The following is a 14,012-nucleotide window of genomic DNA, read 5'->3' on the forward strand; positions in this document are numbered from 1 at the left end:
CTTTTTGTTCTTCTTTTTTAACAGCTTTGGACATACAAGGTTTCCACCCGACAGCAACAATAATAGATTGTCTTGATAATTATTCTCATGTGCTTTTTATGTTTGAATGTTGAATTTATTTAGATAAGTATAACATCCCTGCTGTCAGGCAGAAGCCAACGATGTCCACAATGTTATTTAAAGGAGTCATTCAGACCAAAACACATATAGGGTTAAATCTGCCTTTTATCATACCCCTTCATACCTGCTTTAGTCGATGTTTTTCATAGCTGCCCCTGTTGCTAGATTTCGGCTGCCCCTGTTGCTAGATTTCGGCTGCCCCTGTTGCTAGATTTCGGCTGCCCCTGTTGCTAGATTTCGTGGGCCCTCTCATAACTAACAGAGTAGATAGTCTTTATTCTAGTGCAGTTATTTCTTTAGCTTCAAAGTTAGAATGTTTTTATTGGATTGTGTTTACACAACGTCCTGAGAAGAAGAAAAAAAAACATTAAAGAAAGAACAACACAGTAGCCTACTGCCTCATCAAAGTTGCTATTGTCAGACACTTGAATGTGTTCTTATATTATCACCACTTTAAATCCAGCTAAAGTGGACTTATTATTTTCTTTTTTACCATAATGTGGACATACAGTATCCAATGTTCAATGGAGTTAGGAGGCTTAGTCAGAAGTGCTTTTTAATACAGTGGTTTTCATTGATTCAATATTTGTAAATAGCACAGACAGAAGTCTAGCACTGATTTATTTAAAGAAAATAAAGAAAATACAAAGTTTAAATGAGGAGATAGGAGCTCGTGCCTGACAACGGTGATATATTGAATTCCCTCGTAGAATCAAACAATGAGAAATATTTCAGACTCTTACGACAGAAGCTGTGAGAAGCAGGAGGTTTGAACACTAGATTAGACAGTAGACACCTAGGAAACATTTAAAAAGTATTGATGAGATTTTCACAACCATTTCCTTTGGAATGTAAAGAAGGTTTAAACATCAACACTCACCAATTCACCTTAAACTCCAACTCTCTGATGATGATGATAATGCTCTCTAAGTGTCGAGAAAAACAACACCCTGTAATGGAACACAGGATGTGTCAAGACTGACCTTCAGCTTCTAAAATCATACACGAGTAGATGATTACCAGAGTACAGTAAGTACTGGTATCAGCATACAGTATCACACGTGACAAACTTTATAGGTTAGGTTCAATATTTGTAGTTCACTCCCCATCCAGTTATTACACTACTGGACCCCTGAGAAAGAGAAATTATACCTTACAATGATTTACAATGCGTCTTTTACATTCCTTTATGTAATTAAAGTAGCTAAACCTAACAACATTTGAAGGAGTTACACAAGTGATTGTGAATAGGGTGATGTTGGTTAATATTTAATAGTATGATTAGAAAACTATTGCTCTGGACAGGTTCAATGTTCAACGGTTTTAAATGTTTTAGACACCATTCATATCTTTATTTGGGATCAAAGAGAAGTCACAGATCTAAATCATCCTGGCAGCATGGATTGGACACAAAACAAAAGTTTCAATTATTTACCAAAAGTTCATTACAATATCAGAATGACACACCATGTCACATTTTGTCTTTACAAAATGTTTGGCGCTATATGGGACAGCTCCATGTTGATGAGATGAGTGTAGACATATTGTGTACCGATTTGTGTGATTTTAGGGCAAAATCTGTAGGAGCAGTGTCCAGAAATGTGTTTGAAACAATCGGCCTGATGGTGGCGCTATATGGGACAGATCCATGTTGATGACATGAGTGTACACATACTCTGTAGCAATTTGCGTGATTTTTGGGCAAAATCTGTAGGAGCAGTGTCCAAAAATCTGTTTTAAAAAAATCAGCTTGAAGGTGGCGCTAAATGGAACAGATCCATGTTGATGACATGAGTGTAGAGAAAGTGTGTACAGATTTGCGTGATTTTAGGGTAAAATTTGTAGGAGCAGTGTCCAAAAATGTGTTTTGCAGGAATCGGCCTATTGGTGGCGCTAGAAGAGGGCCACGTGAGAATTGGGTGGAGGTTGTGGTTTGGCAGGCAAGGAGTGTGTGTGCAAAATGAATTTAGGCAACAATCAATAATGAATAGTACTAATATGACCACGGAGATTCTCACGCTCATGGGTATGAACAACTGAACAGCTCAGATCATTGGCTACAAGCTCTGAGAGGTTTCCCAACAACGCAAAACTACCTTTGGTTTAGTGAGATGTGAAGTTTAGTTTAGTTTATTTTGACTGAAGTTGAGCCCTCGTAAGGGTAGAGACATTTTAGTCAGCGCCTGTCAGAGCGTCACTTAACCAGAGAGAGATTTCCATAAGGAGTGTTTGTAGTGAGAGCTAGTGTAGTCAGGGGATATCTTCAGAAATAGTGTCAAATCCTGGAATAAATTCCTTACCAAAACCTTCCGTCACAAATGTGTTTGTAAAGGTGTCTAGCAACACACCTCACAATGACTGAAATTCAGTTTCCCTAGGAGAATCCTTGACAGCTGCTGAAAGTTGGGGTCCCATTAACTTAACTATACATACAGGATAAAACACATTAAAATAATGGTTTAGTAATGAGCCATCACTTTTCACAGTTTTGTGGGAGCCGCCTTTAACCCAAGGAATATTTTTAGCGCAAAACAAATACTTGCAATGGATTCAGAATCATTAAAAAAACCCTAGTTTGATCCCTCACTTGCTACTTAAAGCATATTTATTTTGGTGTGTTTTATCCTGTATAGTTAATTTAATGGGACCACAACTTTCAGCAGCTGTAACGGATTCTCCTATAGGGAAACTGAATTTCAGTCTTTGTGAGGTGTGTTACTAGACACCTTTACAAACACATTGGTGAAGACATTCTTTGGTAAGGAATTTATTTCAGGACTTTTAAAGATATCCCCTGACCAGTGTAGCAGGATGGGTGTTCATTCCCACGGTCCACCCTCCGCCCACTCATCAGTGGGCTGATTGCTACCAGGATAGGCCTCACAACTCCTCTCAGAGTCAGCCGTCTGTCTCTGCTCACCTGGTGCCACGCTTGTCGTGTCGTGTGTATCCTGCAAACACTACCTGTGTCCTCTAAAAGCAACGCTGGCCGCGGGGCAGAACAGCAGTGCTTCCGTCTTGCTCAGTGCTGGTATGTTGTCTCCGTCTTGCTGCTTAAGGAATTGCCAGAATATGCTGCGTAGTGTAAGCCTACTTGTCTTTGCCAGGTGGCCATGTGTTTTTTAGCTTTGATGCTACAAATGCTTTTTCGGGAGCTGCCTGCTCTGTTGTGCAGTGATCTATCGCCACGCACATTAGATATGTTGGCAGTATTCCCTCTCCGCTGTATTTGTTGGTTTGGTGTTTCCATTATATTTCCAGTTTACTAACTTCCTCCTGGGTGCCGCGGCGCGGACGGACATTGTTTGTGCCGCTCGTGTTAAAGTGGTAAGTTGTGCATCTCTCCGTTCCTTGTTCTGTGAACTTTAATTTAGTGTAACTTGTAAACTGATATGGCCACTTGTTTCAGGGCCAGTGGCACTGCTGCTTTGCTGTCCGTGAGGTGACCAGTCAAGCTTCTAATGATATCAACGCACTTAATGCGAAATATTCACGTGCTTTCAGACTCTTCAATGCAGAAAGTATCCAGGATACTTGGATATCCAGTATCCAATAACTCACCAATGCAGAGATATTAGTAGTAAAATGTCGACATCTAGTGGTCAACCTCAGAGGAGCGCAAAAATAAAACCTGAGGGGAATCCCAGCCTCGAACCAGATGCCAAGTATGCTCTGTTCCCCGGTGTAACGCCCCACGCCACAGACCCTGACGGAGCGGCGCGGTATTGGGCGCCGATGACCCCCGTGAGTCGCCACCGAGGCGAGCGCCAGCGAGCCGAGTTGCCGCGACGAGCGGTGGGAACGGCAGTCCATGTTTATGTTATAAACATAAACATGGACTGTCTCACTTTTATTATGATCTAAACATAACACTTTGAGTACATACGGATGGAGGAATGCAGGTAAAGTAATCAAATGGAAAATACGAATTACGGAACTATTAATTGGAGTCGAGTTAATTTATATTTTCTCAAAACCATTAAAATACGGCAACATGTACATTTTGTTTTTCTTTGAGGACTTGACGGGCCGGATTGAGATGGCCAAAGGGCCGGGTCTGGCCCCCGGGCCGTATGTTGCCCATGTGTGGTTTATGATATCTATTTGATAAAGCCTGTTTCTAGCAAAAATGTAACTAATTAGGCGACAGTAACATTAGCGTTTTCTCACCATCAGTTGATTCTTCATATCCATATGAGTCAAACCGCTGAGATAATTTGTTTATGATTGGAACACGGTTCTTATATGACGCCATATGAAAAAGGTCTATGGGAATTCGGAATGGAGGAAGAAAAACCGCGAACCAGGTAGGATTTGTAAATTACGTCACACTTCACTACTCTATGGCACACTAGGAAGACAACCAGTGCCAAGGTCAGGTTCAAGTTCGAGTTCACAATATAACCCATACAGGAGATTGCACAATCAAACCCAGGGAAACAATACCTTCACAGAGCAAGACACCAATGTAGATGAAGCACCAAAACTAAAAGTACTTTCAGACCTTTTACAAAACTGACGATCTATTTACAAGCTCACAATGAGACAATAACCAAATTATAAAACAGGGCTTTAGGTTTGTAATAAACTATCTCTAAAAACTATACATCTTGTGACTAAACTTTTAAAATAATTGTAGTGGAGTAAAAAAAAGAAGTACCGGTACACTTTTTATTACTGTACCTCAGAGATGTAGTGGAGTAGAAGTATTAATGTTTAAAGGAGTAGTTCACCCACAAAATTACTTTTTTTCTTGATTACTCACGCCATGGAGACTTGAGTTCAATAATATTTTTGTATTCCTAAGACAAAAAATATCAATTATAGTAAATTTACCCCCATTGATTCCAGATGGGGACCCAAATGTATTTGGGTCCCCATCCGGAATCAATGGGGGTAAATTTACTATAATCGTTTTTTTGTCTTATGTGACAGATACCAATAAATATCCATGAATTCAATTCTCCATGGCGTGAGTAATCAATAGAAAAAAAGTCATTTTTACGTGGAAATCGTGGAAATCATTAAACGTTTACTAAAATAATAAAACATGAAATCAAACGTCCACACTGTATTCTCCCAGTGTTCAAATGACAAGTGGTACAATTATACATCAATATCATGTTACCACGGTAACAATACAATTACACATCAATAGCATGTTACCATTGATTGATTGATTGATTGATTGATTGAAAAATGTATTAGAAGTTTGCAATAGAAAAAATTACAGTTTCATGACAGTACAAATCACTGGTACACATCACAGGTCAACTAAAAGGAGATCCTAGAAAGTCGAGGCTTATTTCCACAGGAACCACCCTTTAAGTATCTCATATAACATTGAAAGACAGGCGGATAGAACATAGTACTTCATCTAGGATAATATCAATTTCAAAAGCAGAAAAAAGCATAACATCAAATACAAAGGCAGAAAAAAGGGGAGGGGGGAGCATGGTCTATTTACAAGTCACGGGCAGCCGCCTGAAGGTGACTTTTCATACCGATTTTGAAGGAGGCTGGGGATTTGCTCTCCTTTAAGGCTTGTGGGAGGGCCATGGTAACTATAACATCATTATTTGTGTCATCTTGGTTGTCAGGTATGTTTGTACAAATACACATTAAATGTTTATAGGTTGTAAGGCATGTACTGTATGTAAAAACATCAACATTAAATCATAATTTGTGTCATTTAAGGCTGTTCAAGTATTCAACATCCTCACCAACAATCCTTACACAACGAGTTCCATTCCAGATCAATATTTCAATCATAAACACAAAGCTGATCATTGATCTACAGTATATAATAATGATAAACATTCATATCTTACAGTCATAACATATCATTGATCTACAGCAGGGGTCTTCAACAGGGTGTCCGGGACCCCTAGGGGGTCCTGAGAGTTACTACAGGGGGGCCGCCAAATCTTTGGTGTGATAGGAACCTTTTTTCTTTTTTTTTTTTACATTAACCCTAGCATCCCTAGTCCGAGGATAACTTTAGCCAAAAATAGCAGATATGCAAGCTCACAACGCCTCGCGTTGCGAGGCGTTGTGAGCTTGTAGATCGGCTATTTTCGGCAAAAAGGTTTGGTGTAGAGGGGAAAACGAGAGCAGATTAAGTAAACAGTGAAAGTTTACCAAGTATTGACGGTTTAAAAGGTTAGATGTCTGAAAATACTCCTTAACACGAATACAACGTGACAGTGCTGTCAAACAAGTCTATATGAAACTATCCATGAAATCTATGTCAAAGTTTAATCAGCAAAACAATATTATATACACTAGTATACAGCATATGGTGGGGGGTCCCTGCTTCATCTCTCTCTCAGCTTAGGGGTCCTTGGCCTGAAAAACGTTGAGGACCCCTGGTCTACAGTACATATAGAATGATGGAGGACATTAATATCTTATACAGTCATAGAACCAGGGACGTGCTGGGCCCCTGATTCAGCCCGGGAAAAAGAGTTAGAGAGGCCCTCAATGCAGGCCATCGCTTCTGCTACTCAAAGATTTGCCATTTCAGATCATGACAAGTGACAAGCCAGTGGGCCAATTACATGAGTTATATTTGGTCATTGTCGGGTGGAAACCTTGTATGTCCAAAACCATTTTAAAAATGATTTAAACTAGTGAAAACAGCCGATCTGCAAGCACACAACGCCTCGCACCGCGAGGCGTTGTTTTTAGAGCATATCTGTAATGATAAAAAAAATAGAAAATATTTTTTCTTTTGTGTATATGTAACGGAGGTGATCCGAACGTCCCCACCCGGCTTCGTACCCGGGTCTCCCAAGTGAAAGTCCAATATCTTAACCACTAGACCAAAGAGGAGATACTAGACTTTTGAGGCTTCAAGGCTGGGGCTGCGACTCTCTCCGTCACACTCACTCCCCTTTGACCTTCTCCTACGGGGAAGCCCGAATCCGGGTCACGGCACCAATGTAACGGAGGTGATCTGAACCTCCCCACCCGGGTTCGTACCCGGGTCTCCCACGCTTAACCACTAGACCAAAGAGACATCTCTTTGGTCTAGGGGAGATACTAGACTTTTGAGGCTTCAAGGCTGGGGCTGCGACTCTCTCCGTCACATATATTTATATCAAAGGTCCCTAAATAGGTCATTCTTAATTTCTTCCTGTGAACAGAAATTCAAAAAGTGATGACATAGATAGACTTTTTGAATATAAATGAACCTTTGATTACATTCACCTGTTTGTTTCCCATTGCTGGCTCCCATTACTCCCATTACTCAGATTTTAAATCCCATCGCCTGAAGGGCTGGTCTCCTCGGATTGGTTCAGAAACACACAGGCTTCCTTTTCAAAATTGTCATTTCATTGGGTCTTTAACCAATTCAACTTTAACTCCAAAACATTTTTCAGAAATAGCAGATCTACAAGCTCACAACGCGCCATGATGCGACGCGTTGTGAGCTTGTAGATCTGCTATTCCCGCTACTCTTGTGTTCCAGTGCAGCATGTGAGGAAGTAGAGCAGGGGTCTTCAACGTTTTCAGGCCAAGGACCCCTTAGTTGAGAGAGAGATGAAGCAGGGACCCCCACAACCTGTTCATAGATTCCATATAGTTTCATTGTTTGACAGCACAATCATCAGTGTATTTGGGATTCATGTCAATTTGTGTTTTCAGATATTTAATCACTTGAACCATCAACACTTATATAATAAAACTTGACCTTTCACTCTGTACTTAGTCTGCTCTTTTCCCCCTCTACACCAAAGCTCTTTACCGAAAATAGCCGATCTACAAGCTCACAACGCCTCGCGCTGTGTTTTGGCTAAAGTTCTCAGAATATGGACACTATAGGTTCAAATGGTTAATATAAAAAAGGAGAAAAAAAAGGTTTCTAGCACACAAAGATTTGGAGGACCCCCTGTAGTAACTCTGTCTCTGAGGACCCCCTAGGGGTCCCGGACCCCCTGTTGAAGACCCCTGAAGTAGAGCATTAATTAAACAATGTTAAAGGTGTAAATATGGAGATGTGAGGTTTGTGCCTGACTACAACAATATAACAGTATAAAATAAACATTCTTCCATGTCAAATCAAAGAGAGTTTGATGATTAGTCCACACGTATCAGAGTTCAACCGCAACACACACACGTGCACGCATGCACACACGCATACACACACACACACACACACACACACACACACAGGTGTGTCCCTACGTGCATGTCAGCATGGACAGTTGCTGAGTCATCTCATCATATAATGAATGAGGACAGACTGTATGAAGAGAGGGTTGAAAATGGCTGTAGTGCTCCTTTAACTTCAGCTGGGTTCACCTGTCCAAAATGTCTGCTGGGAGAAGATGTATGTTGTTGACTGATTTCACATCAGACTACATTCTTGTTTTGTTTTGTTTGTTTTTTGATCTGACCCCCGGCCCGATAACATCCTCCTAGAGAGACGCGTCTCTACTGGACAGATTTTGATATCAGTGGTTTCAGCATCACCAGCCTCTCCAATACAGAAATGCGGGTAGAGTTTGTCAGTGAAAGTGTCTTTATGAGTGTAGATGTGAGTCATGTCTTCAGGGTCGTAGAAGGACACCTCCCCCCTGTCATAGTCCAGCTGGACTCTGATCCTCTCAGGGTTCCTCTGCAGTGGAATGGTTTTACCACACCCATTAGTATAGACACCATCCTTCTGCCATAAACACCAGATTCCATATTTTGGTGCGGCACATTTCTTTCCCTTCCTGTCAACAGATTCTTTAGCCACACCTATAGTCCACCCAGGATGGTCTCCAACCAGCACTTCCCAGCTGTGTTTTCCTGAACTGTAACCCTCTGAACCCAGAACATCAGCAGCATGACCGAACCTCTCTGGGTTGTCAGGAAGCTGCTGCCTCGTGTCTAGCTTTCTCACACATGTCAGGTCTTCAGACAGACAGAGGGACTCGGCTGCTGTGTTTGGGTCCAGAATGACAGGAGTGAACGTGACCTTCTCCTTCATCTTCTCCCAGACTGTGGAGGTCAGGTTTCCCAGGTGTTTGGCCACGTCTATCAGAGCTCCAGAGTCCAGCTGTGGATCTGACAGCGTACACTGAACTCTGGCTCTGGTCTGAGTGTGTTTATAACTGCTGAGAAATGACACGCTGTGTTTCTGCAGCTCTCGTTCTACAGCAGAGATGCTGTCTGAGAGAGAGGAGATCTGCTCCTGGATGATCTGAATGATCTCCTCCTTCTGCTCCTCTTCCTCCCTCAGAGCTGCCAGTCTGGCCTCCTCTTCGTCTGTCAGGATCTGGTGGAGTTTTTTAAACTCTGCTCTGATCTGCTTCTCTGCGGCCAAAACCTGCTTCTTGTTGTGTGGAATAACATTATTATTGTGTCTAGTTTGTATGTGTTTGTATTTGGTCCTCTTGTCCCTTAGAGTCCTGAGGTCAGACTTCAGTTGGTCCTTCAGGTTGTTGACTGCTTGTTCTATAGGAAGCAGCTTGTGACCAGGGTGGTGAGAGGAGTCACAGATACGACACACAGCTCTCTGTTCCTCCTCACAGAAACCTTTATCCTTCTCTGGATGTTCACAACTCAACACCTTGACTTCCTCCTCAGATGACTGTGTGGATGGAGGGTTGTACCATGGCATTGTCTTCAGAGCAGGAAACTCATCTGTTAGTCTTGTGTCTTGTAGCAGACGCAGGAACGAGACGCACGTTGTTTCACCCTTGAAGATCATTTTGTCCACAAGTTCAGAGGCTGCCTTGGATGGCGGAGAGATGCTTTTCAGGTCAGTGTACTCACGGCCCGTCACTAGCTTTTCTTCAAAAACACACTCACGGGCAAAGTGAATGTTTGGCATTAGAATGTGTTGGAGTTTTGTCTTGTTCTGTGTGATGATGTCTGTAGCCTCCATGTTGATCCCTGGAAGAGAAGAAGGAACAATGTTTATGAACAAACATTGCAGTAGCAATACTGAACCACCTCAAGCTGGTTTGCCTATGTAGTGAGTTGCAGTGTGAGTTGCGCAGCCCCAGCCTGAAGCCTCAAAAGTCTAGTATCTGCTCTCATTCCATAGGGATGTCTCTTTGGAGTGATGGTTAAGATATTGGACTTTCACGTGGGAGACCCGGATTCGAAGCCGGGTGGTGAGGTTCGGATCACATCCGTTACACCTATTTTGGGAATGCCATTATAGGTGTCATCCTCCAAACATTAGTGAACCTAGCAGATCTACAAGCTCACAATGCTTCACAACGTGATGTAAATCAGCTATTTCCACGGTTGGCTGAGACAGAAGGAACACTGTTTATGAACCATGTCCTCATTTAATACTGAACCATTTTCAACCTGGTGTCCATATTTTATTTTTCGGTATGCTGGAAAAAAATATATAGTATTGACTATTGAATGCACCAACTTGCGCCTTGTGCACTCGTGGCCATAATATATGACCTACTTGTGCACCAGCAGAGTGTGCAAGGACTGCGATGGGTGCTGTTGGGTGCTGTCTGTGTGTTTGTGGGCGGGCAGGTTGGCACTCTGTTGAGGTGCCAACTTGTGCCTTTGTCATCAGGTCACCCTTGCTGTTGGTGACGTCACCATGTGTTTTTTTTCAGGGCTTTTCCCATTGGATGACGTAAACACTGACGCAGGGGACTCACAGGGACGCGCAGAGACACCAAACACACTCTGCTGGTGCAAGTAACACAACCAAACAAAAGCTTACAAATGAAAGTATAGTGGACTCCTAATGTGACAAAGTGTCACACATTTTAAACCAATAGTATTTCTGCAACCAATGATCAGCTTAACCACAAATACATTAAAAACATTTGTGATTCATGCAGATCTACAAGCTCACTATGCATTGCATCACAGTCACAGCACTCCATGTAGATGTGATTTTAGAAAGTGTTTCATTTTTTAATCTTTCTTGACATGCTTTTAAAATGGTTGCCTGTTGTGAAGAAAACCTGGAGACAGGGAAGTACTTCACTGTATTTACATTCATCATGGTCCAGGTCTATTCACTGCATGGCAACAGGTGGCATTAAAATAGTCAGGTCCACTACGTATTTTTGTTGGATTTTTTTGGAGATTAGTAAAACTATACATTTCTGGAATCTTCAGACCATGGGGAATCCAAATATCTTTGTTTGCATTTGCACAGACACCTGCAAAGCCGCCATTTTGGACGTTCAAAATGGCCGACGTAAAATACATAATTTGTGCTATCTTGGCTTCTAGACAACCTAGAAACTTAATTAAACATGCCAATCCTATGTTTTCTGGGTCAAGGAATCGACTGAGTAAATGATGGGTGTAAAATGTTCCGGACCCCCACCCCCTTTCTTGGGGTTATCTATTTTGGGACCTCCCAGAACAGTACGCTAGCCAGTTAATGTCTTTTTCATAATATTAGAGTTTTGTAGGTTTTAAAACATCCTGAGTTGATTCATTAGACTTTTAAAGCAGCCAGAATAACCGTTCTGACTTTTGGTTGGGGTCTTTCCTCACCTGGGACCCCCTAGACAGACCCATGAGCCTATCACAGTAATCGCTCTGCTCCTGCTCCAGAACAATGTTAAATTAGATCGAAGCATCTAATTTAACATTCTAATTGAAGCATAAAAGTTGTTGTAGCTGGGCTCTGAAAACAAAAATGAGTAAGCAAATTACCAGAGGTCTTCCTCAGGGGGTCCGGGACCCTTGGGGGGTCCTCATAGTTACTACAGGGGGCCCACCAAATCTTAATGGGAAAGGATTTTCTTTTTTATGTATGTTTTTATGTATCCTGGGTTTATGTATTGTACTTCGATGATTTATTAGTATTCTCAGTATTATTTATACAATTTTTGTGTTAGACAGTTATGGTTGACAGGTGTTACTGCAGGGATTAAGGTATTACTTCTCACTTTGGGTGTGCAGACTAACGTGTCCATTTATTGCACTGCACTCACTGACAAAATGCACGCACGCACGCACGCACGCACGCACACATACACACACGCACGCACGCACGCACACCTCTTTGTTAATCGTCACCCCAAAACCCTCACCCTATCCTCTTAAAGAGCTCATGGTCAATTATGCCCAAAGAGATTCACTAAAATACTGTACATGTCCTCCCTAATTTGCAAGACATAGGTGTTGACAGTCTCCACCATAGCATTTGCAGGGAGGAGTGCAACCTGCTTTGCAGCCAAATTTGATGGGCTCAAGTACTGCCTTTGGAGCAGGGAGGGAAAGACACCTGACTGGAACATTCCCTCCACTCTCTATTTTCTTCGATTGATCGAAGCTTGGGGCAATTTGTCAGGTATGACAAAGTAGGCATCATAATACGATACCTTCATCAAGGGACATGATTTTGTGGAAGTGCACACACATATTCAAGCAAGTTCAAGTTATTGGATGTCACAAATGTCAAGGGTTCCTTGGCCTACATGATTTTTCTGGTGCTGGCTGGGGAAGAGAATTTTGTTGGAATCTCCAAAAAGACATGGGTCAATGCCTACTTGAAGCCTGGTGATGATGACCAAGTCATTAACCACTTCAAGGACCTTAAAGGGTTCCATTCCTCCTGAGCTTATTATTGGTGAGCTTCCATCAACATTGCAGTCATTGGAGCATTTTGCATGCCATGTTTACAGTTCAAAAGGTCCAACAACCCTGCGATTACTCAGATGGGAACTATTTCTGTCAAAGAACTGAGGGTGAGATGCTACCTCCAACTCGTGCTGCACTGCTACCACATCTGTGCCAACTATGTCACAATGCAGGATAAATCATACCTGACAAATTGCCCTGAGCTTCCACCAATTGAAGAAAATAGATGGAATTCAGAGAGTGGAGGGTATTTTCCAGTCAGGTGTCTTGCCCTCCCTGCTCCAAAGGCAGTACTTGAGCTCATCAAATATGGCTGCAGCTGCTCAAGTAACCTGCCTTTCACTCCATGGTGGAGACTGTGTGAACACTATTAGGTTGGACATTGAAGATGACAATGATGAAGACAATAGATCCTGCATGTCTGAAATGACTGCATTGTAGTGAATCTTTTTGGGCATAATTGACCATGGGCTCTTTAAGAGGATAGGGTGAGGGTTTTGGGGTGACAATAACAAAGAGGTGTGTATGTGTATGTGTGTGTGTTGTGTTGTCAGTGTGAGTGCAGTGCAATAAATGGACACGTTAGTCTGCACAAGTGAGAAGTTGCAATACTTTCATTATGTCAACTTCTGTGTCTGGCCCTTGCCCTTCCCCTGTTCTACCACACTTTGCTCGCACCCTCCCCTCCTGTGAACCTGATTGTCAATCTGAACTCCTCCCGGCTTCACAGCTGTGAGCTGTTGCCGGATGACTACCTAGTTGTCCTTTTATGGTTCCCCTGGCATCACAGGGATCTCCATATATGGGCATAAAGGGGATTTGGTTCCCTGACATCACAGTGATGTCAGAGCGGGATGCCAGAGTGTGAGAGTCAATCAACAAAAAAGTGTTACCCATCCAGACAGACAGATAGATACGGTCAAGATGTGACGGTTCTGATAGTAAACTGTGACCTATGGTCGCAAACTGCGACCTATGGCCGCAATAAACCCAGGATACATAAAAACATTCAAAGTTTCAGTTTCAAATGTAAAAAAAAAAGATCCCATCAAGATTGGCAGGCCCCCTGTAGTAACTCTGAGGACCCAGCAGGGGTCCCGGACCCCCTGTGGAAGACCCCTGGTATTTGTTACTACTCATTTTTGTTTTCAGAGCCCAGCTACAACAACTTTTATGCTTCAATTATGATCTAATTTAACATTGTTCTGGAGCAGTAGCAGAGCGATTACTGAGACAGACCCCTAGACAGGGGTCTGTCTAGGGGGTCCCAGGTGAGGAAAGACCCCAACCAAAAGTCAGAAAGGTTATTCTGGCTG

The 14,012-nt window shown here is 42.3% G+C and overlaps 1 protein-coding gene across 1 annotated transcript; it reads right to left on the reverse strand.

Annotated features, from left to right (window-relative positions):
• Positions 1 to 8,473: 8,473 nt before the first annotated feature.
• On the reverse strand, positions 8,474 to 10,000 carry LOC308298674 (zinc-binding protein A33-like; the record flags this gene model as incomplete). The annotated part of the gene is made up of 1 exon (XM_080742316.1): positions 8,474 to 10,000. One exon carries the CDS (start codon positions 9,998 to 10,000, stop codon positions 8,474 to 8,476), a length of 1,527 nt encoding a protein of 508 aa, XP_080598442.1.
• Between the last annotated feature and the right edge of the window lie 4,012 nt (positions 10,001 to 14,012).

Source organism: Nannobrachium achirus (assembly GCF_963921795.1).
Source record: "Nannobrachium achirus genome assembly, chromosome: 14".
NCBI classification, from domain to species: domain Eukaryota; kingdom Metazoa; phylum Chordata; class Actinopteri; order Myctophiformes; family Myctophidae; genus Nannobrachium; species Nannobrachium achirus.